General features: G+C 40.6%; 1 protein-coding gene across 1 annotated transcript in view; it reads left to right on the top strand.

Annotated features, from left to right (window-relative positions):
* The window catches only part of SPAG1 (sperm associated antigen 1), a 60162-nt gene that overhangs the window by 19481 nt on the left and 13040 nt on the right, over nt 1-27641 (top strand). The window contains exons 10-14 of the mRNA XM_077809931.1: nt 3093-3255; nt 11962-12381; nt 12790-12889; nt 15713-15865; nt 19665-19840. Coding sequence (XP_077666057.1) covers nt 3093-3255; nt 11962-12381; nt 12790-12889; nt 15713-15865; nt 19665-19840 — 1012 coding nt within the window. The remainder of the gene's footprint in view (nt 1-3092; nt 3256-11961; nt 12382-12789; nt 12890-15712; nt 15866-19664; nt 19841-27641) is intronic.

Here is a 27641-nt window from a genome sequence, read left to right as displayed (position 1 = left end):
CTTCCCCCACCACAGTAACCAAGGAGTGGGGGGGTCTCTCCCTCTTTCCCCCACCACGGCAGCCCCTGAGCTGGGGCTGGGGAAAGTCGCCTCTTTCTCTGGCCACTGCAGCCCTTCACGTCCCAAATTCCCCTCACCCCCTCTTCTTACCCCACTGCCACCTCTCAGCTACCCCCTATTCCCCCCCAAGGCCACCACCTCACCTTACACGTGTGTCTTCTCCAGGGTCCAGGCACCTAATTAGTGGAGCCACGACTTCACGGCTCCACTAATTAGGTGGGTGGCCCTTCATTCTCTTGTGTGCGGCCACCCAGGTGCACACCTTAGAGGGAACTATCCATGGACCACCTGAATGGATCATGGTCCACAGATCACAGTTTGAGAACCTCTGATATAGTCAGTTGTAGAGGAGGCATTGCTGAATCATTTCTGAGAGTTTTTTCCAAAAACTAAAGCTTGTTATCTTGTCTCTTTACCATTATTAATATTTACATTTTACTAGGAATTATAAATAACAGTAAAAATTAAACCTCAGTAATTCACACTTTACTGTTCTGCTTTCTCTGCCATTGTGTGTGTATGAAATACAGTCTTCCTCCTCTTCTCAGCAAAGATTTGGTAGAAACAACGGTGGCTAGATCTGATGTTACTAAGATTTCATATCTCCTGGTTTAATTTTACTTATTAATTTCCCAAAATAAGGAGTTTCCAGTTATTTTTATAGGCTTTAATGTTCTGATCGTCCTGTAAGGTTCCGAGCACCTCTGGAGATGTGTTGAGAAGCCTAAACTCCCATTGACTTTTATGGGTGTGGAGTGCGCCAGGCTACTTTGCAACCTCACAAGATCAGGCCCTAGATTCATGCACAGTATGAAAACATATAAAACTTACAGAATAAATCCATAACAGTTAACCACTCCTGTCTCCAAAGTCCCAAAGAATAGATTGTCCTTCCCAGTATGCCCTTGAAGTCAACAAACGATGGGTTTTGTTGGACCAAGGTAGGAAGTTTTGCTCAAGAACTGAAGTTCCTTCACTGTCAATGCCCAGCCTGCAGTCATCTTGTGTATACCAGGAAGCTGTTGGCTTGAGTGCCATGACTGTCAGTGCAAATTAGCAAGGTTCTGTTGTGCTTCAATCTCATGACAGTAACTCCTCGCTTAACGTTGTAGTTATGTTCTTGAAAAATGCGACTAAGGGAATCGATGTTAAGCGAATCCAGTTTCCCCATAAGAATTAATGTAAATATGGGGGTTAGGCTCCAGGGAAACTTTTTTCATTGCCTGCTAGTATGGTACTTTGTCCACTACTTGCGGGATTCTCTGGATGAGCAGCCTGTCATAGCTAGCGGGTGGGGACTTGGAACCAGGGTAGGCTGGCAGCCCCCCATCAGCTCCCCTCCACCTACGTGTCTCCTGCCCACTGGTGGGACCCACGGAACAGTGCTCCCTCCCTCTCTGAGCCTCCTGAACACAGCGAAACAGCTGTTCTGCCGCATTCAGGATGGGGGAGGCGCGGGGCCACAGGCGGGAGGCGCTGGGGGTCTGTGGAGGGGAGCTAATAGGGGGGCTGTCAGCCCACCCTAGTTCCAACCCCACACCAGCAAAACAATCTTATAAGTGAACATTGCACAACTTTAAAGGAGTACGTTCTCTAATAGATCAGCGATGTAACAACAGAACAACGTTAACTGGGATGACGCTAAATGAAGAGTTACTATCAGAAATCTCCACAGTAATACAGTAATGTTTTCTTAGGATTAAATAGGAATGTGGCAAATGATTGAAAATGCAATTTTCTGGCAAACTTTTTGCCAGATTTTATTTTTGTTTGTGTGGTAATGGTGACATCAAGTTGTCATTTAGGTATCCGGTAAATCACAAGTTCATCATCTCAAATAAAGTTGTTATTACTTTGCTTAACAGCACCATTTAAACATAAGAAGTTAAACATGCATTAAGCATTAGAAAGAGTATGATATTGCACTCATTTCTTTAGCAGAATAAGGTGTTATGTTTTTTTCTTTTGAGAACACACTTTCTCTTATTTTTCTTTGTTAGAGACTTAATGTAGAGTGTGAGTGTGTAGTCAAAAATGTGTGTAATCCACAAAGGGGCATTCTCCTCTGGCAATCTCCGAATGTGTATGGTAGGTTGAAGAAAATATATGCTCAGGATAGCTCTACTCAAATGCAGCATTTGCTTTGCAAAAAAGTCTTGCTTTAGCAAGTTTTACAATTGGGTTGATTAAGTGGCTTGCCTGATAGTAGGCAATTAGTGACTCATTTGATAACTGGAACAAAGTTCTTCTTGAATTCTAATAATTAGCTGTAACCTCTAGGACATATGTCAAATCTGGCCTTTTAGAAGCTTTTTACAAACAGAAATTAGCAGCTTTAGAATTCCTCTGGTATTTTTCATGTGGTTATGATAACGAAATAAATGGGAGAATTGTAGCTCTTGTAAGACCAGCATAAATTTTCATCAATCAGCAGTGTGCTTCTACTAGACTCTGCAAAAAATTATCATTTCCTATGGTTGATCCTAGCTGTTAGTTTAACTATTTGAAAAGAAAAGTCTGTAGCAGACATTGGGTTCTCCGTACTGTGGATTTTGATTAAATTATTTTTATGCCTTGTCTAAAGTTCTAGTGTAGTAATCCTTTGTCTTTAGGTTTTAAATTTGTTAGTCTCTGTCCTTGTAGACTGTGCCAGTTGGTTCCATTGTCAGTGTTGCACTATCTACACACAGAGGTAGGTAGGCACAATTTATGTTCCAAAGAATTTATTAACAAATGGTACCTATGGATTTGTATAATTATGTATATGCAGTAGACATTGGATATAGCATTGGAATGGGGAGTCAGAAACAATTTAGTCCTAATCCCAGTTCTGAAACTGACTCACTATATAGTCTTGGAAGTCATTCAACCTATCTCTATTTTCTTATTTTTAAGGTAATACCAAGTAATTACTTCAGAGGTGTATTGTAGGCATTATTTAGACAATGGAAAGTGCTTTGCAAAGGTAAAGCACTATCTAAATGCTAATTTTTTTTACAACTTCTAAAATTGCTATTATTGCTACACTGCAGAAAAATCTGTCCGATATTGAGCAGAAGCTGAAAGATTTAGAGCCTGTATCTGAGACGCACACCAAAGGAAAAAGAATACTTATTCAAGATACAGAGGAGTCAGATGGTGATGAAGAAAGAGGAGGAAATGGAGAAGAACGTGAAAGTGGCAGTGGAGATAAAAGTAATGTTTGTCTATATATTTGTTACCTGGGATACCGATCTTGGCAATTTGAACGTTTTTAAGCAGTGTGAATGTCCAACTCTCACTGTATCTTTAGCCGAGTCTTTTTTCTAACTTTGCAGTGGCACCAAAGGCCACAGAACCAACTTTAATTTATTTTTCCCACTGTTTTTAGGACTGTTATCCCATTTCCTTCCAGTAATGCTTTCCATTACCCTGGACTACTTGGTTCTTGATAATTGAGAAGGACACAGCCCTCCAGTTAAATGTTATGGTGCACCTCCATACCCTCTCTTTTTAGGCCTTTATGCCATGTCTGAATTCTCTCTCTGCCCAATCTGAGATCCTTCTTGCAAGTATTTTACTGTGAGAACTTGTTGGTTTCCTGTTGGAGATAAGAATAATAGGCAGAGTTAAAAGGGTTAAATGGTAATGTCTTGTAGCAGGTCATTTAGCCCTCATTTATCCAGTATATATTTTTTTTTTTGTCTCCCCCATTCCAATGCATTTGTTCATCTCAACAACCTATGTATCTTGTCTTTTTTAGATTGTAAACTGGCACAGGGACTGTAATTTATTATTTGTTTGTACCTTGCCTAGCTCAGTGGGGTCTACCTGGTTATGGCCTTTAAACACTATTACCATATAAATGTTAATAATAGCTCTTCCTTAGTGCAGTTTAGGAGGAAAGACTGCAATTGTCTCCATTCCCATTGCTAGGACACAGGCTGTCATTTGATCATATTTTTCAAGGTGACCCCAAATGCTATAATCTTTCCTCAGAAATGATTCTGTGTTCTTCATGCTCAGAATATTGTCTTCCACAGTCTGAAAATAACAATATAAAAGAGAGACAAGGTGGATGTGGTAATATCTTTTATTGGACCAACTTCTGTTGATGAGAGAGATAAGCTCACCAACAGAAGTTGGTCAAGTAAAAGATATTTCTTCCCACCTTGTCTCTCTAATATCTTGGAACCAACATGGTTAAACAACACTGCACATAACTGATATGAAGTATCTGCTATTCTAGCTCATCTGTTATTCCTGCTTTTTCTTTGCATATGGCACCTTGAGTGTTCACCAAGTTCTTGAAGACTGGTATCTTGGTTCCTGTCTCCGCTGCCAAGTGTTGTATGACAATGGTAAAGAATCCCAGAAAGAGTCACTTTCTTCTGATGCTGAACAAGAAACTTTATTAGAACAGGGAAAAAAGAATTATCCCAAGGCTACTCTGTGTCTCTTTCTGCTTTACTGTAGAACTTCTGCATAGAATCTTCCCCAGTTCCCTACTGCCTGGATTCCTGCATCAGATTTAGGAATAGGTATTTTCCTCTCTTCTTATTAGAGAGTACAAAGAATGCTCTAGGTTTGGGCTGATGGCAAATAAATGATCTCTTCTGTATCTTGATTACTCCAATCTTCTCTGGTTTGATTTAGGTAATTTAAAAAAAATTAAGTCAGGAACAATTTGGGCATTATAGATTATATGTTTTCATATAATCTTCTGAAATATTTACTAGTGTGTACAATCGGGAATCAACACTTAAAGATATGGTGGCATGAAAAATTCTTGTGGCACCTCTGCATGTCAGTTAAGATAAAAGGAAAACCCAGCATCTAGTCTGATGGTACCAAGACACAAAAAATGATTAGAAGGTACAGTTGCCTTACTGATATTTTCAAGGGTCAAAATTTCTGGAACATAAGAACAGCCATACTAGGTCACACCAAAGGTCCGTCTAGCCCAGTATCCTGTCTTCCAGCAGTGGGCAATGCCCGGTGCCCCAGGGGGAATAAACGGAACAGAACATTTGGTGACCCCTAGTTCTCGTTTTATGAGGAGGAGTAAATAACACTTCCTTATTTACTTTCTCCACATCACTCATGATTTTTATAGACCTCATATCTCCCCTTAGTCGTCTCTTTTCCAAGCTGAAAAGTCCCAGTCTAACTGAATCTATTTCCCCATGTTAAGTATCCTCACATCCTCTTGTCAACTGTCTAAATGGGCCATCTTGATTATCACTATAAGTTTTTTTTCTCCTGCTGTTAATAGTTCATCTTAATTAATTAGCCTCTTACTCCACCTTTTCATGTTCTCTCTCTCTGTGTGTGTGTGTGTGTGTGTATATCTTCTTACTATATGTTCCATTCTGTGCATCCAGTGAAGTGGGCTGTAGCCTACTAAAGCTTACACTCAAATAAATTTGTTAGTCTCTAGGGTGCCACAAGTACTCCTGTTGTTTTTGCGGATACAGTCTTATTATTCGCTCCTCATATGGAAACCGTTCCATACCCCTAATCATTTTTGTTGCCCTTTTCTGAACCTTTTCCAATTCCAATACATCTTTTTTGAGTTGGGGCAACCACATCTGCATGCAGTATTCAAGATGTGGGCATACCATGGTTTTATATAGAGGCAATATGATATTTTCCATCTTATCTATCCCTTTCTTAATAATTCCCAACATTCTGTTTTGTTTTTTTTTGACTGCCGCTGCACATTTAGTGGATGTTTTCAGACAACTATCCTCAATGGCTCCAAGGTCTCTTTCTTGAGTGGTAACATAGAATCATAGAATATCAGGGTTGTAAGGGACCTCAGGAGGTCATCTAGTTAAACCCCCTGATCAAAGCAGGACCAATCCCCAATTAAATCATCCCAGCCAGGGCTTTGTCAAGCCTGACCTTAAAAACTTCTAAGGAAGGAGATTCTACCACCTCCCTAGGTAACGCATTCCAGTGTTTCACCACCCTCCTAGGGAAAAAGTTTTTCCTAATATCCAGCCTAAACCTCCCCCACTGCAACTTGAGACCATTACTCCTTGTCCTGTCCTCTTCTACCACTGAGAATAGTCTAGAACCATCCTCTCTGGAACCACCTCTCAGGTAGTTGAAAGCAGCTATCAAATCCCCCCTCATTCGTCTCTTCTGCAGACTAAACAATCCCAGTTCCCTCAGCCTCTCCTCATAAGTCATGTGTTCCAGACCCCTAATCATTTTTGTTGCCCTTCACTGGACTCTCTCCAATTTATCCACATCCTCCTTGTAGTGTGGGGCCCAAAACTGGACACAGTACTCCAGATGAGGCATCACCAATGTCGAATAGAGGGGAACGATCACGTCCCTCGATCTGCTCGCTATGCCCCTACTTATACATCCCAAAATGCCATTGGCCTTCTTGGCAACAAGGGCACACTGCTAACTCATATCCAGCTTCTCATCCACTGTCACCCCTAGTTCCTTTTCCGTGGAACTGCTGCCTAGCCATTCGATCCCTAGTCTGTAGCTGTGCATTGGGTTCTTCCGTCCTAAGTGCAGGACCCTGCACTTATCGTTATTGAACCTCATCAGATTTCTTTTGGCCCAATCCTCCAATTTGTCTAGGTCCCTCTGTATCCTATCCCTGCCCTCCAGCGTATCTACCACTCCTCCCAGTTTAGTATCATCCGCAAATTTGCTGAGAGTGCAATCCACACCATCCTCCAGATCAGTTAATTTAAACAGTTAATTTAGCCCCCATCATTTTATATGTATAGTTGGGATTATGTTTTCCGATGTGCATTACTTTGTATTTGTCAGCATTGAATTTCATCTGCCATTTTGTTGCCCAGTCACCCAGTTTTGAGAGATCCTTTTGTAGTTCTTTGCAGTCTGCCTGGGACTTAACTATCTTGAATAGTTTTGTATCGTTTGCAAATTTTGCCACTTCACTGTTTACCCCTTTTTTCCAGATCATTTATGAATATGTTGAATAGGACTGGTCCCCGTACAGACCCCTGGGGGACACCACTATTTACCGCTCTCCATTTTGAAAACTGATAATTTATTCCTACCTTTTGTTTCCTATCTTTTAGCTAGTTACCAATCTATGAGAGGACTTTCCCTCTTATCCCATGACAGATTGCTTTGCTTAAGAACCTTTGGTGAATGACCTTGTCAAAGGCTTTCTGAAAATCTAAGTACATTATATCCACTGGATTCCCCTTGTCCACATGCTTGTTGACCCCCTCAAAGAATTCTAGTATATTGGTGAGTCATGATTTTCCCTTTACAAAAACCATGTTGACTCTTCCCAAAGAAATTATGTTCATCTATGTGTCTGACAATTTTGTCCTTTACTATAGTTTCAGCCGGTTTGCCTGGTACTGAAGTCAGGCTTACTGGCCTGTAATTGCCAGGATCACTTCTGGAGTCCTTTTTAAAAATTGGCATCACATTAGCTATCCTCCAGTCATTTGGTACAGAAGCTGATTTAAATGATAGTTTACAAAGTACAGTTAGTAATTCTGCAATTTCATATCTGAGTTCCTTCAGAACTCTTGGGTGAATAACATCTGGTCCTGGTGATTCATTACTGTTTAGTTTATCAATTTTTTTCCAAAACCTCCTCTAATGAATAAAATTAAATACCTGCATACTATGATGATAGGCCATTCTGATAGATGAGGGATTTGTCTAAGGCTACATCTGATACAGTGATTTTGTGGATTTTCTTATCTTCTGGACATTGTTTAAAGCTTATTTTAGGGTTAATTTTCATTATTGTTTGTCTTTAATCTGAACTCATATAAGGCTATGCTTTGTCCTTATGTTTACCTTTCATATGAAACCTCTTTTTCTTGAGCTATGTTGATATATTACAAGAAGACGAATTAAAAATTTCTCCTTTCCATGTTATTTACAGGGACTTCTGATGGGTAGATATATATATTCTAGGGCTGTCAATTGCAGTTAACTCACGCGATTAACTTAAAAAAAGTAATTGCGATTAAAAAAAATTAATCATGATTAATCGCAGTTTTAATCCCATTGTTAAACAATAATAGAATACCAACTGAAATTCATTAAATACTTTAGATGTTTTTCTATATATTTTCAAATATATTGATTTCAATTACAACACAGAATGCAAAGTGTACAATGCTCACTTTATATTTTTATTACAAATATTTGCACTGTAAAAATTACAAAAGAGAGAGTATTTTTCAGTTAATCTCATGCAAGGACTGTAAAGTAGTGGTTCCCAAACTTGTTCCGTCGCTTGTGCAGGGAAAGCCCCTGGCGAGCTGCGCCGATTTGTTTATCGGCCACGTCCGCAGGTTTGGCCGATCGCGGCTCCCACTGGCCACGGTTCGCTGCTCCAGGCCAATGGGAGCTGCTGGAAGATTGCTGTAGAGCAATCTCTTTATTGTGCAAGTGCAACCTACAAATGTAGATTTCTTTTGTTTGTTACATAACTGCACTCAAAAACAAACCAATGTAAAACTGTAGCGCCTACAAGTCCACACAGTCCTACTTCTTGTTCAGCCAATTGCTAAGACAGTCAAGTTTGTTTACATTTACAGGAGATAATGCTGCCTGCTTCTAATTTACAATGTCACCTGAAAATGAGAACAGGTGTTCGCATGGCACTTTTGTAGCTGATGTTGCAAGGTATTTACACTCTAGATATGCTAAATATTTGTATGCCCCTTTGTGCTTCGGCCATGATTCCAAAGGACATGCTTCCATGCTGATGACGCTTATTAAAAAAATAATGCGTTAATTAAATTTGTGACTGAACTCCTTGGGAGAGAATTGTATGTCTCCTGCTCTGTGTTTTACCCGCATTCTGCCATATGTTTCATGTTGTAGCAGTCTCGGATGATGATCCAGCACATATTTGTTTTTAAGAACACGTTCACAGCAGATTTGACAAAATGCTAAGAAGGTGCCAATGTGAGATTTCTAAAGATAGCTAAAGGACTCGACCCAAATTTTAAGAATCTGAAGTGCCTTCCAAAATCTGAGAGGGAGGAGGTGTGGAACATGCTTTCAGAAGTCTTAAAAGAGCAACACTCCAATGTGGAAACTACAGAACCGAAACCCCCAAAAAAGAAAATCAGCCTTTTGCTAATGGCATCTGACTTTGATGATGAAAATGAACATGCATTGGTCCACACTGTTTTGTATCCAGAAAAGGAGTACTTGTGGCACCTTACAGACTAACAAATTTATTTGAGCATAAGCTTTTGTGAGCTACAGGTCACTTCATCGGATGCATTCAGTGGAAAATACAGTGGGGAGATTTATATACATAGAGAACATGAAACAATGGGTGTAACACTGTAACGAGAGTGATCACTTGGTGTAATGGGTGTAACACTGTAACGAGAGTGAGCAGGAGAGCGGCCGGGGGGGGGGAGAAACCTTTTGTAGTGATAATCAAGGTGGGCCATTTCCAGCAGTTGACAAGAACATCTGAGGAACAGTGGGGAGTGGATGTGGGGAATAAACATGGGGAAATAGTTTTGCTTTGTGTAATGACCCATCCACTCCCAGTCTCTATTCAAGCCTAAGTTAATTGTATCCAGTTTGCAAATTAATTCTAATTCAGCAGTCTCTCGTTGGAGTCTGTTTTTGAAGTTTTTTTTGTTGAAGAATTGTAACTTTTAGGTCTGTAATGGAGTGACCAAAGAGATTGAAGTGTTCTCCAACTGGTTTTTGAATGTTATAATTCTTGATGTCTGATTTGTGTCCATTTATTCTATTACACAGAGACTGTCCACTTTGAGCAATGTACATGTCAGAGGGGCATTGCTGGCACATGATGGCATATATCACATTGGTAGATGTGCAGGTGAACGAGCCTCTGATAGTGTGGCTGATGTGATTAGGCCCTATGATGGTGTCCCCTGAATAGATATGTGGACACAGTTGGCAACAGGCTTTGTTGCAAGGATAGTTAATGGGTTAATGGTTCTGGGTTAATGGTTCTGTTGTGTGGTGTGTGGTTGCTGGTGAGTATTTGCTTCAGTTTGGGGGGGCTGTCTGTAAGCAAGGAACTGGCCTGTCTCCCAAGATCTGTGAGAGTGATGGGTCATCCTGCAGGATAGGTTGTAGATCCTTGATGATGCGTTGGAGAGGTTTTAGTTGGGGGCTGAAGGTGATGGCTAGTGGCGTTCTGTTATTTTCTTTGTTGGGCCTGTCCTGTAGTAGGTGACTTCTGGGTACTCTTCTGGCTCTGTCAATCTGTTTCTTCACTTCAGCAGGTGGGTACTGTAGTTGTAAGAATGCTTGCTAGAGATCTTGTAGGTGTTTGTCTCTGTCTGAGGGGTTGGAGCAAATGCGGTTGTATTGTAGAGCTTGGCTGTAGACATTGGATCGTGTGGTGTGGTCTGGATGAAAGCTGGAGGCATGTAGGTAGGAATAGCGCTCAGTAGGTTTCCGGTATAGGGTGGTATTTATGTGACCATCGCTTATTAGCACCGTAGTGTCCAGGAAATGGATCTCTTGTGTGGACTATTTCCCGTGTTTATTTCACCCCCTACTGTTCCTCAGACGTTCTTGTCAACTGCTGGAAATGGCCCACCTTGATTATTACTACAAAAGGTTTCTCCGACCCCTCCCCCCCCCACTCTCCTGCTGGTAGTATCTTGCCTTAAGTGATCACTCTTGTTACAGTGTGTATGGTAACACCCATTGTTTCATGTTCCTTATGTATATAAATCTCCCCACTGTATTTTCCACTGAATGCATCCAATGAAGTGAGCTGTAGCTCATGAAAGCTTATGCTCAAATAAATTTGTTAGTCTCTAAGGTGCCACAAGTACTCCTTTTCTTTTTGCGAATGCAGACTAACACGGCTGCTACTCTGAAAACTGTTTTGTATTGTTATTGAGCAGAAACCATCATTAGCATGGATGCGTGTCCTCTGGAATGGTGGTCAAAGCATAAAGGGACATAAGATTCTGTAGTGCATCTGGCACGTAAATATCTTGCGACGCCAGCTACAACAGTGCCATGCGAACACCTGTTTTCGCTTTCAGGTGACATTGTAAAGAAGAAGTGGGCAGCATTATCTCCTAAAAATATAAACAAACTTGTTTGTCTGAGTGATCAGCTGAACAAGAAGTAGGACTGAGTGGACTTGTCGGCTCTAAAGTATTACATTGTTTTATTTTTGAATGCAGTTATTTTTTGTACATAATTCTACCACTGTAAGTTCAGTTTTCATGATAAAGAAATTGCACTACAGTACTTGTATGAGGTGAATTGAAATACTGTTTTTGTTTTTATAGCGCAAATATTTGTAATAAAAAATAAATATAAAGTGAGCACTGTACACTTTGTATTTTGTGTAATTGAAATCAATATATTTGAAAATGTAGAAAACATCCAAAAATATTTCAATAAATGGTATTCTATTATTGTTTAACAGTGCGATTAATCGCGATTAATTTTTTTGATAGCTGTAATATTTTCTCATGAACTATTAGTAAAGCAATTTAATTTTGCTGCTGATGTATTAATTCTAACATGACAAGTAATTGTGATTTGCTGATTGAAACCATGTAAATCTGCATTTTCATGTAAATTAGTGTCAACTTTTTATTTAACATTCAGTATTTAAGTGGTTAAATTCAAGGTAAATTCTGTACCATTCCCTTATGTAGGAAAAGGGGAGTGCTATAAGTTGTTCTTCAGCAAGGAGAAAACAGATTTGACAAGAAAGTATTATGTTCTTACTATGTATTGGGAATTGTTTATTACTCGAAATTAATCTGTATTCTGAGCGTTTTCTGTGGCAAATCAGTTTTTATAAAGGAAGACTCTTGAAGTATTTTATGCTGTGGACTTTGGTATACACCCCTCTATTGCCTTTACAATAGTTCCTTCCAATGATGCAAACTCTGACCTAGCTGATTAACTTCCTTGTAGAAACTGGTGTACTACTTGGAGGCGAGATTCCAACTAAAAGTGAAATGGGGAATGTACAAAAAAAGTTTTCCAGCAAAGGAGGTGGCTGTAAGTCAGAGATGCAGAAGCACAGTGAATACGCTGAGAAGAGAGTAAAAAAAGGCATATCCGAGAAAAAGACAATTGAACATTTACCAGACCATGAAGGTGAAGTTAATGGTTATCTAAATGGTAAAAAAAAGAATGAAAGCAATGATGTAAAGAAGGAAACCTCCAGTTCACAGGGGACAGAATCGTCATCAGCTGGGAAAAGCATTTCTAATTTGCTTCCTCCTACTGCAGCAAAACTGAAAAGTGAAGGAAATGAGTTATTTAAGAATGGACAGTTTGGAGAGGCTGTGCTGAGGTACTCAAAGGCAATTGAAAATGTCATCAATTTAGGTGAGTTGTGTTACCTTATGAAAAGAGTAAATTGCTATTATTGTTAAAACAACCACAATTTAATCCTCATAGCCTATCCACAGATTTCTGACAGAAACTGACAGGCTGTAAATTCCTTTGTGATGAATAATAAAGTCAATTTACAAAATGAGTCACATAAAGTACAGTAGAGTGAAATGAATAGAAAGATTGATAATTCTTAGTGACAGGGATGTTTGCATATGTTTATGTACTAAGATAATTATATGCATTGTAGGTGACATACTGAATAAAAAGCTCCTTGAAGCTTTGCATCATCAGCGAACTGCAGCAGTGCAGTGTAACTCAGAACATACTATAGTCTTTTTTTTATTCTAATTCAATGATATTTAAATAATGAACTTTCATTGTACTTGCATATAATTTTAGGAGTACAAAGTCGAGATGATCTAAGTATCTTGTATTCAAATAGAGCAGCATGTTACCTTAAAGAAGGCAACTGCAGTGACTGCATTCAAGATTGTAACAGGTAAACAGCACTCTTTCTTGTAGGGAAACAACATTCCTATTGATGATTAAACATTTTTAATTGGTTTATCGTTATTAAAATACTATTTTAACTAAGTCATTCTAAGGAAGGGCTAGTTCCTTGTCATATTGACAGGAATCTTTATCTGTTAAAATGTTATGAATCACTCACTACTGGGGAGAGGTAATTTTAAGAATATTGAATAAGTTGATGTTTAAAGACAATTAAATCTTCCCAAATGTACATAGAAATGCATGGAAGGCTTAAATGAACAAAATGTTAACGTTAAATGAAAACAGGCTCTACCTTGTTTGAAACCATTTTTAAGTATGTTTACAGTAGAAATTGTTTTGCATGTACACTCAACATATTCACAATCTGTGTTACAATTGTGTTCAGAAACTCAGCTAGAATTCTGCTGTCTACTTATGGTGCATTGTTGTAGGGCACCATTGGCTGAAGGTCAGGTACCCTCAATCCCCCTGCAAAAAACCCTACATTTTTTTTTAAAGTATTGCTGTTTTTCCTAAAATTTCTGTTGAATTTCATAAGCAGTGATTGAGTGTAAGGCTTTAGGGGTTAAACAGGATACCATACAGTCAGAGCTCTCATCAGCCACTTTTGTAATGCCAGGTTGTAACGTTCTGGAGTGCAAACCAGACCTGTGGAGAGCATGGAGTTGCCTTACCAGGCAGGCTCCAGGATCCAAAGCATTGGACCTGGGCTGCTCAATATGTAGATGTGAGTGCATGTTTGTTGCTTACAGTGGGTGTCCCAGGCAGAGAGTCATAGTAACAAGGCATTGTGAGGCACTTGGGGTTGCAGGATAAGAGGTGACAGAACTCTTCACTGGTCTGGATTGCACCCCAGAATGTGACACACACACACACACACACACACACACACACACACCCCTAGAGTATAAAAATATTAATAACTGGATATAATAATATAGATTTAGCTTTGAATTTTTATTAATTAAGCTGCTAACATATTGTATATAGTCTACCATCTGCTTTAGGAGTTTTCTAAGAGTGAGCAGGTTTTTTTCATATACTTTCTAATACTCTGCATACTTTAAACTTTGTTGTAATTAGTGAAGATAGTTGAAAAAGACAGACGTTTACTGACCAAATAAAGTTACAAAATTATAGCAATAAATTGCTTGTTCTGTTTCTTTGAATATAACTCTGCCATTGAAAACAATACTGTGACCTGTGTTTTGTATTCTCTCTAATGGAAACCTATATCATCATCATCAGTATAATACTAATTTATGGTACTACCCATAATATGCTATACACTTTCTGTATAGACAGAGAGGTATGGTTTCTGCCATAATGAGCAGACACAACAAATTAGACAGAAGTTAGGAAGAATCGGAAATAGAAACAATATTAAACAAATATGTATATGTCCATTAGATTTGCTGTACGAAGCACAACAGAAATGGGTAAGGTTTAATAATGATTGACTTCAGCAAGGTCAGGGATGGCATAGTGCTTTTATTCTTGATGTAAAAAACAAAACCAAACCCCAAAAATGTTTTACACATTTGTCTTTTAATATTTGTTTCTTGAGAGGCTGCCAGGAATCCTCTTAGCTCCTCTTCCGCATAAGGGCCTTGGTTTGGTGTAACTTACCCTTTGTCTGTGAAAGGCAGGATGTAGCTCCCTTATACTAGCTTCCACTTCCCCATATTACTGCTATGGCATAACCTGTCAGCTGACTAACATTATCCTCCAGCTATACCCTGGAAATGCTTACTGGCTAGCTTCACCTCCTAGATGCTGGTAGTCCCCAAGAAATGCACCCCTTCCATCTGACTTTGTATCTACCCTCTAGATCGCACCAAATTTCTAGGTGTTATGAACCTGAAAATTAGTGTTTTCAAGGTTAAAAGAAAGTTAAGAGCAGTAGTTGAGCCTTGGTAAGTACTACGGAATGATGCATAATTGCTATTCTAAACTGTACTTAGCAGTAGAAGAGATCTTGGAAGCTTTTAAACACAACTGTCTTCATTATTTAGATATATACAGGAGTACATATCCTAACATCTAGCTGCCTAGAATCTTCTAAATCGCAATACTCCTATTGTCCCATTAACAAAAGACACTATTTAAATAGTGATGCTTTTGTGGGCATTTTGTGCTTTTGTGAACCCATCATGTCACTGGAGCAGTCCATGTAGTTAGAAGTAGTGCTCATTGTGCTGCCCTAGAGACTGAGCTTGGTGCTTGACTGCATCAACAGCAGTGGCATCTGGGAGACATCCTGCCAAAACAGTCCATTTTTTCCTTGTATGCTAGCCTGTTGATCACAGCCAACAGGCAGTGTTGTACTGCTTGTATTATTCATGTTTTACAACTATGGAGGAACTGAAAGCTATTAGAGGAACAAGCAGACAGAACAAGCATAAGTTTGAGATCCACACAGATCTAAGCACCAATTAAGCAGAATAATCATCCCATTAAGATTAAGCAGAATAACCACATTAAGATGCTTTTAAGTATCATGGGCCTTAAATGCGTTCACTGTGGAGGAAGTAGGTTACCAGACGGAGTTAACAAATTTAAGTTAAATACATTGTAATAAAATATACTAGCATGTACATGGCTACATTCCCATTTCGAAGGTTCTTTTTAGTTGGTAATAAACCACTCCAGATCTGCTTTCCTATTTTGTCAAGATAACCCCAAAATGAAATAATGGACGTACTATGTATAGTTCTTTATATCATTGGATGGCTTCATTAGATTTACATGACCATTCTGTTTTGAGCCCTGCACTGCTTGTAATCTTTTTTTCTTTTGTATTCTCAAGAGCTCTGGAACTTCATCCATTTTCCCTTAAACCTCTTCTGCGACGGGCAACGGCATATGAGTCCATAGAGCGATATCGGCAGGCGTATGTTGATTATAAAATGGTTCTACAGATAGACAGTGGGATCCAGGCAGCAAATGACAGTGTTAATAGGTAACCTCAATTTGTGACTTTTGTGTTCTTATAAGATGCTGAATGGAAAAATAGGATTTTTTATTTTGTTTTCCTTTATCTACTCCCTCTCTTCTATGTGCCTCAGAGTTAGAAGTATATACAGAAACACCAATTGTTTGTTCTTAATTGTGTTCACAGTAACATCATTTCCCATTTGTTGTATTCACTCTACAATTAAACCATGAATGTGAACTTGAAGGGGGCACTTTTCTTTTGCTTTCAGCACCTGTGAATGTACCATCTTTTTTCTTCTACTGTTCTGTCATTAGTCCTTTACCCACACTGTATTGTTCCTCCTCTCTTGTTCTGTGTTTTCCTCATTTCTTTTTAATTCTGTGTTCTGTATTCTGTGAGGACAGCAGCAAAATGAAACTTGTAGGACTCCTGATCCCTGAAGTGCCAATGTTTGACATCTTCTAGCCTGCACAGAGATCCTATTAATTTTCACTGTGCTACCACTTGTCAACAATAGGTTATTAGTGGCTTGTGCCACTTCCCTGGGACTATATTAAAAATTTGATTTTAATCCATGTCAGCAAAATTTCATGTTTTGTTGTGGATATTTTACTCCTTTATATGTGATTTAAATTTTATAACCTAAGGCAGAAATCTCCTGCAAGTTCTGCATGGCAGATATCAACTCCCAATATCCTCCTCTCTCTACTCTGCTGACCTCAATGAGAGATGCATGTATATGGGGAGGGCAAAATGTTAAAGCTGAGGTCTTCCATTGGGTCTTTGAGAATTTTGCCCTTAATACTTGGGTCTGCATAACTTTATTCTTGTATTAGATGACAAAATACTATCTTGGCTGGAGCAGAACAATAATTTCACATGATGTTCTTGACAGAAAGGTCTCTAAGCTAGTGGTCTGCCAAACTCTTTTGTTTCAGTGTCTGCAGCTGTGTTAATCTGTATTTGCAAAAAGAAAAGGAGTACTTGTGGCACCTTAGAGACCCATTAACACCTCTACAGTCATGGGGCTTTCCCTGAACAAGCGGCATCCCAAGTCTGGGAAACACTGCATTAAAGGATCTTATGATGAACACATCTGGTATGTTTCAGAGTAACAGCTGTGTTAATCTGTATTTGCAAAAAGAAAAGGAGTACTTGTGGCACCTTAGAGACTAACCAATTTATTTGAGCATAAGCTTTCGTGAGCTACAGCTCACTTCATCGGATGCACGAAAGCTTATGCTCAAATAAATTGGTTACTCTCTAAGGTGCCACAAGTACTCCTTTTCTTTTTGCAAATACAGATTAACACAGCTGTTACTCTGAAACATACCAGATGTGTTCATCATAAGATCCTTTAATGCAGTGTTTCCCAGACTTGGGATGCCGCTTGTTCAGGGAAAGCCCCATGACTGTAGAGGTGTTAATGGGTCAATTCACCTTGAATGGTCCCTTGAAGTATATGTTAACTATTTATGTAAACAATGTGTTCCACCTTGTATTTAGATTTAGCTGTGACACTGAGTACATTTCTCAGATCTGAAGAAGAGCTCTGTAGAATCTCAAAAGCTTGTCTCTCTCACCAAGAGAAGATAGTCCATTAAAAGATATTGACTCATTCACCTTGTCTCTGATATTCTGGGACCAGCACTGGTACAGCAGCACTGCATACAACCTCTTATAGAGTCTTTTTGTAGACCTTTGAGGGTCTTGGGCAGGGCCGTCCTTACCCATATGCAAAGCACACAGCTGCGCAGGGCACCAGGAAATTTGGAAATTTCCTGGTGCCCTGCGCAGCTGCCTTCTGCTCCAGCCCCTGCTCCGGCTCTTCCCCAGGCCCCTGCTCCCCCCAACCTCTTCCCCTGGGCCCCTTCCTCACCCCAGCCCCTCCCCTCAGCACTCACTGGCGGCATGGCTGAGGCTGGGTGTCTGCACTCCCACTGCTGGTGAGTGCAGGCCAAGCCCTGCCCCTGCTCCGCCCCAGCCCCAGCCCCGCCCCCACTCCCGTGAGCTCTGCAGCCAGGCTGGGCCTGCACTCACCGGCAGTGGGAGTGCAGCGACCCAGCCTCAGCCACGCCACCAGTGTGTGCTGGGGGTGGTTCTCCCCTTCCCCCCAAGCCAGCCCCACCCTCCCCCCCTCCCCCCGTGGAAGCCTGGGGCCCCACCCCCACCACGGGGGGGCTGTGTAGAGCCCCAGAATTGCATGGGATGGCTCTGGTCTTGTGGGAGTGAGGAGACCGGGATTGGGCCCTAACTGTTCATCTTCTGTAGTTATACTATAATGTTAAAAACCCCTTCAGTGTATAAATACTGCACTGTAACAATTTTTAAGACTAAAGTCAAGGGCAGGAAATGTCAATCTGGATTACTTTCTTCCATGCCAACCTCATTTTTAATGTTGCATCCAACATTGTTAAATCCTTTTCAGATGTATATCAATTGTTTCTTTTAATGAAAAAGGATTTGTCATATATAATAATATATTTTTGCATCAGTGGTGGGATTGATACGCCTGCAGATTGCAAGATTATGAAATAAAATTTGAATGTAGCATAATTTACTGGACAGTGCAGAATTTTCCTTCAAGAACCTAATTGGTTCCTAAGCTCTTCCTGATCTTTTTTCTTAATTTAGAAAAGTTTCTAATCCATTTTCATTAATATTTAATATTTTCTTTTTAAAAGATGCTATAAAATGTATAGCAGTGTTGTCAAGCTTTTTATAGGTTAGATTGATTTATTTAGGTCTTAATCTAGAGCCCATTGTGGTCAATCAGGTGACTCCCATTGACTTTAATGGGGTTTATATTGGGCCTGCTATGGGTTGGAATAAACTAGTTGCCTACAATTTGGGAGCAGTGAAAGTACACTTCTTTAAGAAAAGAATCAAGTTAAGAGACCATTTTAAATATATTTTCTTTACTTTTTAAATGGGGATAATAATTCATGCTTAATTAGAGACTTGCAGAGCAAGAAGGTCTTAAAATACAATGTAATACATACTTTGAGTTGCAGTAGTGTTTCAGAAAGTAGTTGTATGTATTTAATGTGGCATCAACTGCTGTAAAAAGTACATTTGTGTCTGAAACTAGTGTATATAATGTTACAAGCAATGCCTTTAATTTCACATCTGAGATAAATTAACAAAAAAAAAAAAAATTTCGGTTTTAGTTTATACATTAAGCAGGACTCAGGGCTCAATCCTGCAAGAGGCTGGGAACTCTCAATACGCACTAGCTGAGGCTCTGACCCAGCCAAACAATCACATGCTTAAATGCTTTACTTGCCAGGCCTATGTGAGTTTCTCCTTTGCTGAAAAGACCTGTATAAATACCAACAAAGAGCATAAAGACTCTAAGGAAAAAAAACTAAGGATCTTTTTAAAAAATTCAGGACAATGCTACTTAAACTGGGCACTATGAGCAAACCGACACTAGAAGCACTACATCAGTGCAGCTGCACTGATGCAATTGCGCCGCTGTAGCACATCTGGTGAAGATGTTCTATGCCAACAGGAGAGAGCTCTCCCATCAGCATAAATAAATCCACCTCCGCAAGAGGCATAGTACTGTCCACACCTAAGTCAGTGTAACTTACATCAGTCGAGAGGTGGCTTATTCACATCCCTTACCGACGAAAGTTATACCGAAGTAAGTGATAGTGTAGATCTGGCCTATCAGATTTTTTTTTTTAATTAGTCCCTTTACTGATAACTGCTTAAATAATTTTAGTGAAAGAATTGAAGGGCAGTAATATTTTTAAAATTGAAGTTAAGTTGTAAAAAGAAAAAAAATATGAAAAATAATGTGTGTTTTTGTCTTCAGAATAACAAGAACTTTAATAGCTCAAGATGGTCCAAGTTGGAGAGAGAAGCTACCACCAATTCCAGTTGTTCCTTTTTCTGCTCAGTTACACAAATGGGATGAAGAAAGTTTTACTTCAGAGACTAAGCGAAAGAAGTCTGCAGACTTCAATGGAGACAGACAGTCAGAGATGAAGAGTATGTATAGCATATGCAAATATGTAGAGGTAGAAAAATGGAAATATACCATTAAACATACCATTGCTTTTCAGAATATTATCTGAAGAAGCAATATACTTAAATAATATTAATAGCAAATCTTTCTGAAAGGATAAGTTGGATAATGGTCAAAATTGGATTTAATAACCTGTAAAGATCCATAATGTTACGCTTCTTTACCACCCCGTGGATGAGTTTTCAATGTGCATTTCTTTTAGAAAAATAAATAAATAAAAATAGATAAATAAATAAAAATGCACTTGGTAAGAATATTGATCAGCAATATGTTGATACCCACTGAAACTGTCCAGTGACTTTCCTATTTACTTAACCTTAATTACATCAATTTATTTTAAAAGTAGAGTCGTGCTCTACATCATGATAGAAGGTTGCTGTGACTACTGCATAGCCTCTCACCACTAGTAATGTTACCTCTTAGCTCAAGGATGATTTAGTTGGTGTTGGTCCTGCTTTGAGCAGGGGGTTGGACTAGATGGCCTCCTGAGGTCTCTTCCAACCCTAATCTTCCATGACAAGTATACAACGTGGTGAACCCATAAGAATGGCAAACGTTTGTTTCTAAAGCATGCAGTTTTCAGGGAACTCAGGGCTTGTCTGAATTGTGTGTGCCAAGTGCTGCGTGGATGCTGCAGATGCAAACTAAAAGATACCTAGTTCGTATTAGCACAGCCTTCTTCAAATGGGGTTATGTTAATGTGAACTAGATACTTTTCAGTTTGCACTAGCAACGTCCACACAGAACAGTTATACAATGCATTCTTCAGTTCACATCCCCCATAGTCTGAACTACATGGCCATGTAGACATAGTTTCAGTTACAGGAAATATTTTTTTCTCTCCTAATCTCCATGGCATTAGATGATCTAACCATAATTTATTACCGGAAAAAGGCATGTCCTCAATCAACCTCCACTCCTGAGATACTAAAGAATTAATGATATTACTGCTGTCTGAAAGGTGATCTGAAGAATTACTCTTGACCTTTTGTATACCAACTGCAAACAAAAAACACATTTATAGTTATAACAGATCTATGTACAAGATGAATTAACTAAGCAAAAAATAAATGAAGGGGTGGAGGCAGATATGTTGGCAATATTAGGTAAGATTGAAAATTGATGTTAGTATTATTTGTTTGTTGAATACCAACAATGTGCATTAGAATTTTGCCTGAGAAGGAAATTTGACTCAAAGAATAAGATCAGGCAGTAATCATTTACAGTAATTTGGATTTTATGGGGAAAGGGTAGTATTGCATACTCAACCACAGTACAACTACGGAAAATCACTTTCCATGTAGGGAACGCAAGCTAGATAAATGGAGAGATAAAACAGCATTTTTAATCAATTAATTTGAGTTTAAATTTCCCAGACTACAGTGTTTTTCTTAAAGTTATAAATGCATCACTTTGCCAATTTGCCCAGTCCTCAGTAATGACAGAAATTGGTTTTACCTTTCACTTCTGTAATGATGAAGTAGCAGATACAAAATTATTCAAGATAGTTAAGTCCAAAGCTGACTGCAAAGAGTTACTGGGGGATCTCACAAAACAGGGTGACTGGTCAACAAAATGTCAGATGAAATTCAACATTGGTAAGTGCAAAGAAATGCACATTGGAAAAAATAATCCCAATTACTCATATATAACGGTGGGTTTTAAATGAGTTGTTACCACTCAAGAAAGAGATCTTGAGTCATTGTGAATAGTTCTCTGAAAACTTCAGCTCAAGTCCCAGCAGCAGTCAAAAGGCTAACAGAACTTTAGGAACTATTAGGAAAGTGATAGAAAATAAGACAAAATATTGTAATGCCAGTATGTAAATTCATGGTGTGCATACACTTTGAATACTGTGTCCAGTTCTGGTTGCCCCATTTGAAAAAAGGATATAGTGGAAATGGAAAAGGCTCAGGGAAGGACAACGAAAATGATCAAAGGTATGGAACTGCTTACATACAAGGAGACACTAAAAAGATTGTGGCTATTCAGACTGGAAAAGAGATGATGGGGGTGGGAGGTGGGGAATATGATAGAGGACTGTAAAATCATGAATGGTGTGGAAAAAGTGAATAGAAAAGCATTATTTACCCTTTCCCAAAATACAAAAACGAGGGGTCAACTGATGAAGTTAATAGGCAGTAGGTTTGATACAAACAAGAGGAAGTACTTTTTGACACAACTCACAATTAGCCTGTGGAACTCATTGTCATGGGATGCTGTGATAGCCAAAAGTGTAACTGAATTAAAAAAAGAAGTAGGTAAGTTCATGGAGGATATGTCCATCAGTGGCTATTACTCAAGATGGTCAGGGGTGTAACCCCATGCTCGGGTGACCCTAAACCTCTGACTGCCAGAAGCAGAGATGGAAAGACCGGTGGATCTCTCCAAAATTGCCCTGGTCTGACTGCAGCTCTGGTACTGGCCACTTTTGGAGATAGACTAATGGTCCATCTCGCCCAGTAGCCTGACTTTTTATGGCAGTTCTTATGTTCAGTTAGATACGTTGCTTAATAAATGTTTAAATTTTTAGCTTGAAAAGGTGATTTTGGTAAGTATTGATGGTATACGTTTCTGTAACCTCAGGAATGGAACTTGCTGTTTGTTTTGAATTAAAATTGACTTATTTTAAATCATTCCAGTTGTAAGAATTAAAACGTTGGCTATATAACTCTAATAACCTTCCCATGAAGAAGAGTTTGCAGGTAATCATGGAGAGAAGTGGTCAGATTTGTAGTGATAAGATCTAACCTGTTCTGAAAATTAATCAATTAGTTATAATTGTCTAAATCAAAAGATAATGTAATTCGTGGTGGTCTGGTATAAGATTTTCTATTGAACCTAGTGTGTGGATTTGGCCTTGTTTGCATTCTTCTTCGAGTGATTGCAGATATCCATTAACTTCAGGTGTGTGTGCGCACAGTGCACGGTTGTCAGAGATTTTTCTCTTAGCAGTACCCATTGGGGTGGCACATGAGCTCTCTGCTGCCTCACACCACCACACAAAGGTATAAAGGACAGACCCACCCCGAACCCTCCTTGTTCCGTTTTACTGGCTGTAATGGTTGTTGGAATATGGTATTCCAATTATCTTTCCCTCATATTTGTGTACAGTTGGTATTCGTTTTAGTGTTTGTTAGTAATAGAAATAGGTTTTCTTTTGAAGTGTTTTTAAACACTTCAGTTCCCATTGCCAGGGCATACCTCAGTCACCGGCATCAAGCCCTGACATTCCTGAAAAAAACTTGATGCCAGTGAGTGACCCACACTCCAGTTGCCTGAAGTGTCTTGAGGAGACTCATGTTAGGGATTGGTGTCAAATTTGCTGGGATTTTAATCCTGTCAACTCTGATGCCAGCACCAGTGCTGTTGAGACCAACTCTGAAGTGGCTGCATCTAATTGAACCATACAGAAGACTGTCTTGGTACTGTGTACTCAGGAGGCAGACTCTGCTGAGTTTCTCTGTGCAGGCTTTGCTGGCAGTCCAAGAGTCTTCTTGCCCAGTACTGGCACCTACGATACCTTTATTGTCGTCATCCCAGCATATGATACCGTGAGTGCCTCCATTTCCCTGCATGCCTCTTCATGTGATACCGTCCACAGGGAAGCCAGCCATTGTCTCACAAGAACCGCCATCTCCAGGCACCTGACATCGAACCTCTGCACTCATAGGAACAGCTCTTTCTTTGTTGGAGGAGGTGGCTTCATCTGCGGATTCTGAGGTCGGTTCCTACATGTCACCCCTGGACCACAAACATCAGTGTTCCCCTTCTACTGCCTACCATTGTTGGTATACCCTGGAGGCTCTGTCTTGGCTATCAAGTAGAGACCCATGCCTAGGCAGAAATTGGGCTCCGTGGCCTTATCAATGGCCATTATGAACCCTTTGGGGGTTTCTGCATGCCTCCAGGTTGTCGCCACACCCTCCCTGCTCTGCTTCTTTGAGTAGGCACCAAGATTTACCCCGCCAGGTCCCATGGAAGACCATTCCTGATTCCAGGCTTGGTACTGAGCGGGAGAAAATTGGTCTGTTGGATCTCCCTTTAGAGGAGTTGGTGGAGGCTCCACCACAGTTGGTTTTGTCCTCCTCCCCTTCATCGCATGATGAGGCAGTGGTGTTGGAATGTGCCTCATCATCCCCTGAGGATTACAGAGTTCATCAGGACCTGTTAACTCTACATTTACAGTGGCTGGTTGACATCTTAGCTTCTGTGGAACCATCTAGAATGACACTCCCAAATAATGAAGCTATCTTGGAGCCCACTAACATGCTGTGGCAGACTCGAACTTTCCCTCCCTCCCCCCCAGCAAAAAAGGGCTGAGTGCAGATATATCCCCTCACAGGGAAATGAACATTTTTTCACCCACCCCCTTCCAGGGTGGTGGTTCTTCTCAGCTGCCAATGAGAGAGAATGCCAGGGTCAACAGGCATCAGTCCTGAAAGGAAAGGATGCAAACAAAGTGAATCTCTTTGGCAGAAAACTTTATTCAACAGCAGGTCTGCAGCCCAGGATTGGTAACCAGCAATCTTTGCTGGGACACTATGACATTAGCCTCTGGGACAATCTATTAAAATTTAAAGACAAATTGCCAGAGGATGTGAGGCAGAAATTTCTCACCATGGTTGATAAGGGTAAATTAGTGGCCAGAATCTCCTTTCTGGTCAGTTTGGATCCTGCTGGTTCTGTGGCTAGAGCCATGGCATTGTCCATTACAATATATGCAGATGCCCATGGCTCCAGTCATTGGATATTCCTTAAGAGGTCTTCACAGATGATACAGGATCTGCCCTTTGAATGGTCATCGTTCTTCTCTAAGCAGGCAAATGACAAACTGCATAGCCTAAAAGACTTCAGGGCGACACTCAGTCTTTGGGCATTTATACATCTGCACTAAGGAGGAAGCTGTTCTGTCCTCAGTAGGTTCACTGTTATCCTTCTTTCACATCTCATCAGAAAGATCTGGCCAGGAAAGAGAGCAGATGTTATAGAAGACCGTTCTCTCCTTCTGCAATAGATACTTGTTCATCTAGACTGCCTGGGAGTTCTAAGCAAATATTTTGATGTGTTTTGTCAAGGTCAGCCTACTAGTTTCTGGATTGCCAACCTCTCCTACTTCACAGTTTGCCATCTGGTTATCTCACTACCTAAGTGCTTGGTGCAACATCTCTACAGACCAGTGGGTCTTATGCACAGTGGAATTGGGATACACTCTTCAGTTTCTTTCTATCCGTGCTTCTCCCTTCCTTTTCCATCCCTTTTCAGAGACCACTCTCATGAGGAGAGAAGAAGCAACCTCTTCTCCAGTTGGGAGCCATAAAGGAAGTTCTTCAGTTATACAGAACAAAGGGGTTTTATTCCTCTGATCCATTATTTCTTGATCCCGAAAGGGAGGTCTCTGACCCATTCTGGACCTGTGACAGCTCAACAAACCTGAAGAAAATAGTTTTGCATGGTTACACAGGCTTTCATTTTTCCCATCCTGGAGACTAGTATGCTTTTCTCGAATTAAAAGATACATATTTCCATGTGGCAACACATCAAAGCCACAGGAAATCCTCCAGGTTTTTGGTAAATCAGTGCCACTGCCAGTTTACAGTACTGCCGTTGGGCCTGTCTTCAACTTCATGGGTGTTCACAAAGTGCATGGCAGTGGTGGTAGCATTCCTGAGGAAGTCAGAAGTTCACATATTTCCCTCCCTAGGCGACTAGTTGGTGGCAGGCCAGTCCAAGGCATAGGTACTGTCTGGCATGTCAGTCATCCACTCTAACTCCACTAGAGTTGCTCATCTATACAAGAAGTCAATCCTGTCACCTGTACAAAAGATAGAATTTATAGGCGTGGTCTTGGACTCTGCCGAGGCCTTCCTTCCCCAGGTAAGATTCCAGATGATGCTGACCATTGTGTTAGACCTGAAGGCCCATCCTACAATGACAGTACAGAATTGTCTCAGATATCTGGGGCATAGGGCTTCATGGATTTACAAAGTTTGGCTTGTCAGGCTCTGTCACTGGAAGTTGCAAGGGTGTCTGGTATCTGTGTACTCTCTGATTCGTTATCCTCTAGACGTGGTGGTTCAGGTGCCCATTCAGATCTTAGCCTCTCTGTATTGGTGGACAGACCCTTCAAATGAGTGTGTGGGGTTCTGTTTGCTCCTTCTCAACCAGCTTTGACCCTGGGGGCTCAGCTGTGGTCCCTGCAGACTCAAGATTTATGGTCTGCTCAGGATTTAACTGTACATATAAATGTCAGAATTGAGGGCTGTCCGGCTAGCTTGTCAAGCCTGCCTTCCCCACATCAAGGGAAGAAATCATACTCACAGACAATACGGTGGCCATGTTCTGTGTGAACAGGCAAGGAGGGGCCAATTTGACTGTGCTATGCCAGGAGGCAGTGTGGCTATGGGACTCCTGTATTGTCAACTCCATTCCATCTCAAGGCCTCTCACCTTCTGGGTGTTCAAAACCATCGTGCAGGCTGATTAACAGATCTTTCACCAGTCACCACGAATGGTGTCTCTGCGCAGACAAGGCCAGATTCATTTTCAAATTGGGGGAGACTCCCCATACAGACGTGTTTACAACAGTCAACAGAAAGTGTCATCACTTTTGCCCTTAAGCAGGGCACACAGTCTAAGGTCTCAGATGGATGCTTCCCTGTAGCGCTGGACGGACAAGCTCCTGCACTCCTTTTCTCCAGTTCCAGTTCTGTCTAGAGTTGATGAAAATCAGGCAGGACCACGCTCAAGTCATACTCCTAGTTCCAGTGTGGCCTTGGCAACATTGGTTTTCCACATTACTGACCGTGTCTCCCAGAGCTGCATTGCCACTACCACTGGATGCAGACCTGAACTCTCAGGACCCTGGTTGCCCCCTCCACCTGACTGCCTGGATGCTCTGAGCTAACTCCTCAGGAGAAGGTTTGTTCAAAGGTGCTTCAGGATGTACTTTTAAATAGTAGAAAGCCTTCTACTGGGTTTACTTACCTGGAAAAGTGGAAAAGATTCTCCATTTGGTCACACCAAAAAGGCATTTCCCTGGTCCAGACTCCGATCCGTCATGTGCTGGACTATTTTTGTTATATCTGTAACAACAAGGTCTTGGACCTTGATGGAACTAATGGCATCTAGCAGCTACCTTGGCTGTCCACCCGCCAATTGATAATCACTCATTTTTCTCCAGTCCTATGACAGAAAAAATTAAAAATTCTCCGATTGCAGGATTTGTGCAGAATTAATGTTCTGGAACAATATTGCAAAATTCTGCAAATTTAATTTGTCAGAATAACACTATATAATCACACCAGTTTCAATTATTTTGGTAATTTATTTCAAAATACCTGTCAGCAGCTATGTATGTAACAATACAGACAACAAAAAAATTCCCCCAGGAGTAGAGAATTAAAGAAACCCCTATGACACCCCAGTTCCTGTTTCTCTTCCCATCTCCCCCTCAGAGCCCAGTTAGGGGGGCAGACACCTGCACCCCCTTCCCCAAGAGTACAGTCACAGGGCCCCCTGGCCCAGACACTCACATCCCCTTCTCCACATAGCCCAGAGATCCAGCGTGAGAAACAGCCTGATGCTGGGTCCAAGGCTTGTATGGAGTTTTCTGCACATTGCCTTCTTCTTTCAGGGTGTGCTGGGAAATGCAGCTGCCTGGAACCCTCCAGCTCCTCTCCCTGGCAGTGTCTATTTGCAAGCTGGGGAGCTGGGCTCTCATGGGTCCAGTGGCCCCTAGAGGTTGGCCAGCAGCTCTGCATTG

Source organism: Eretmochelys imbricata, chromosome 2 (genome assembly GCF_965152235.1).
Source record: "Eretmochelys imbricata isolate rEreImb1 chromosome 2, rEreImb1.hap1, whole genome shotgun sequence".
Taxonomy (NCBI): Eukaryota; Metazoa; Chordata; order Testudines; family Cheloniidae; genus Eretmochelys; species Eretmochelys imbricata.
This window is presented reverse-complemented; position numbering and strand designations above follow the sequence as displayed.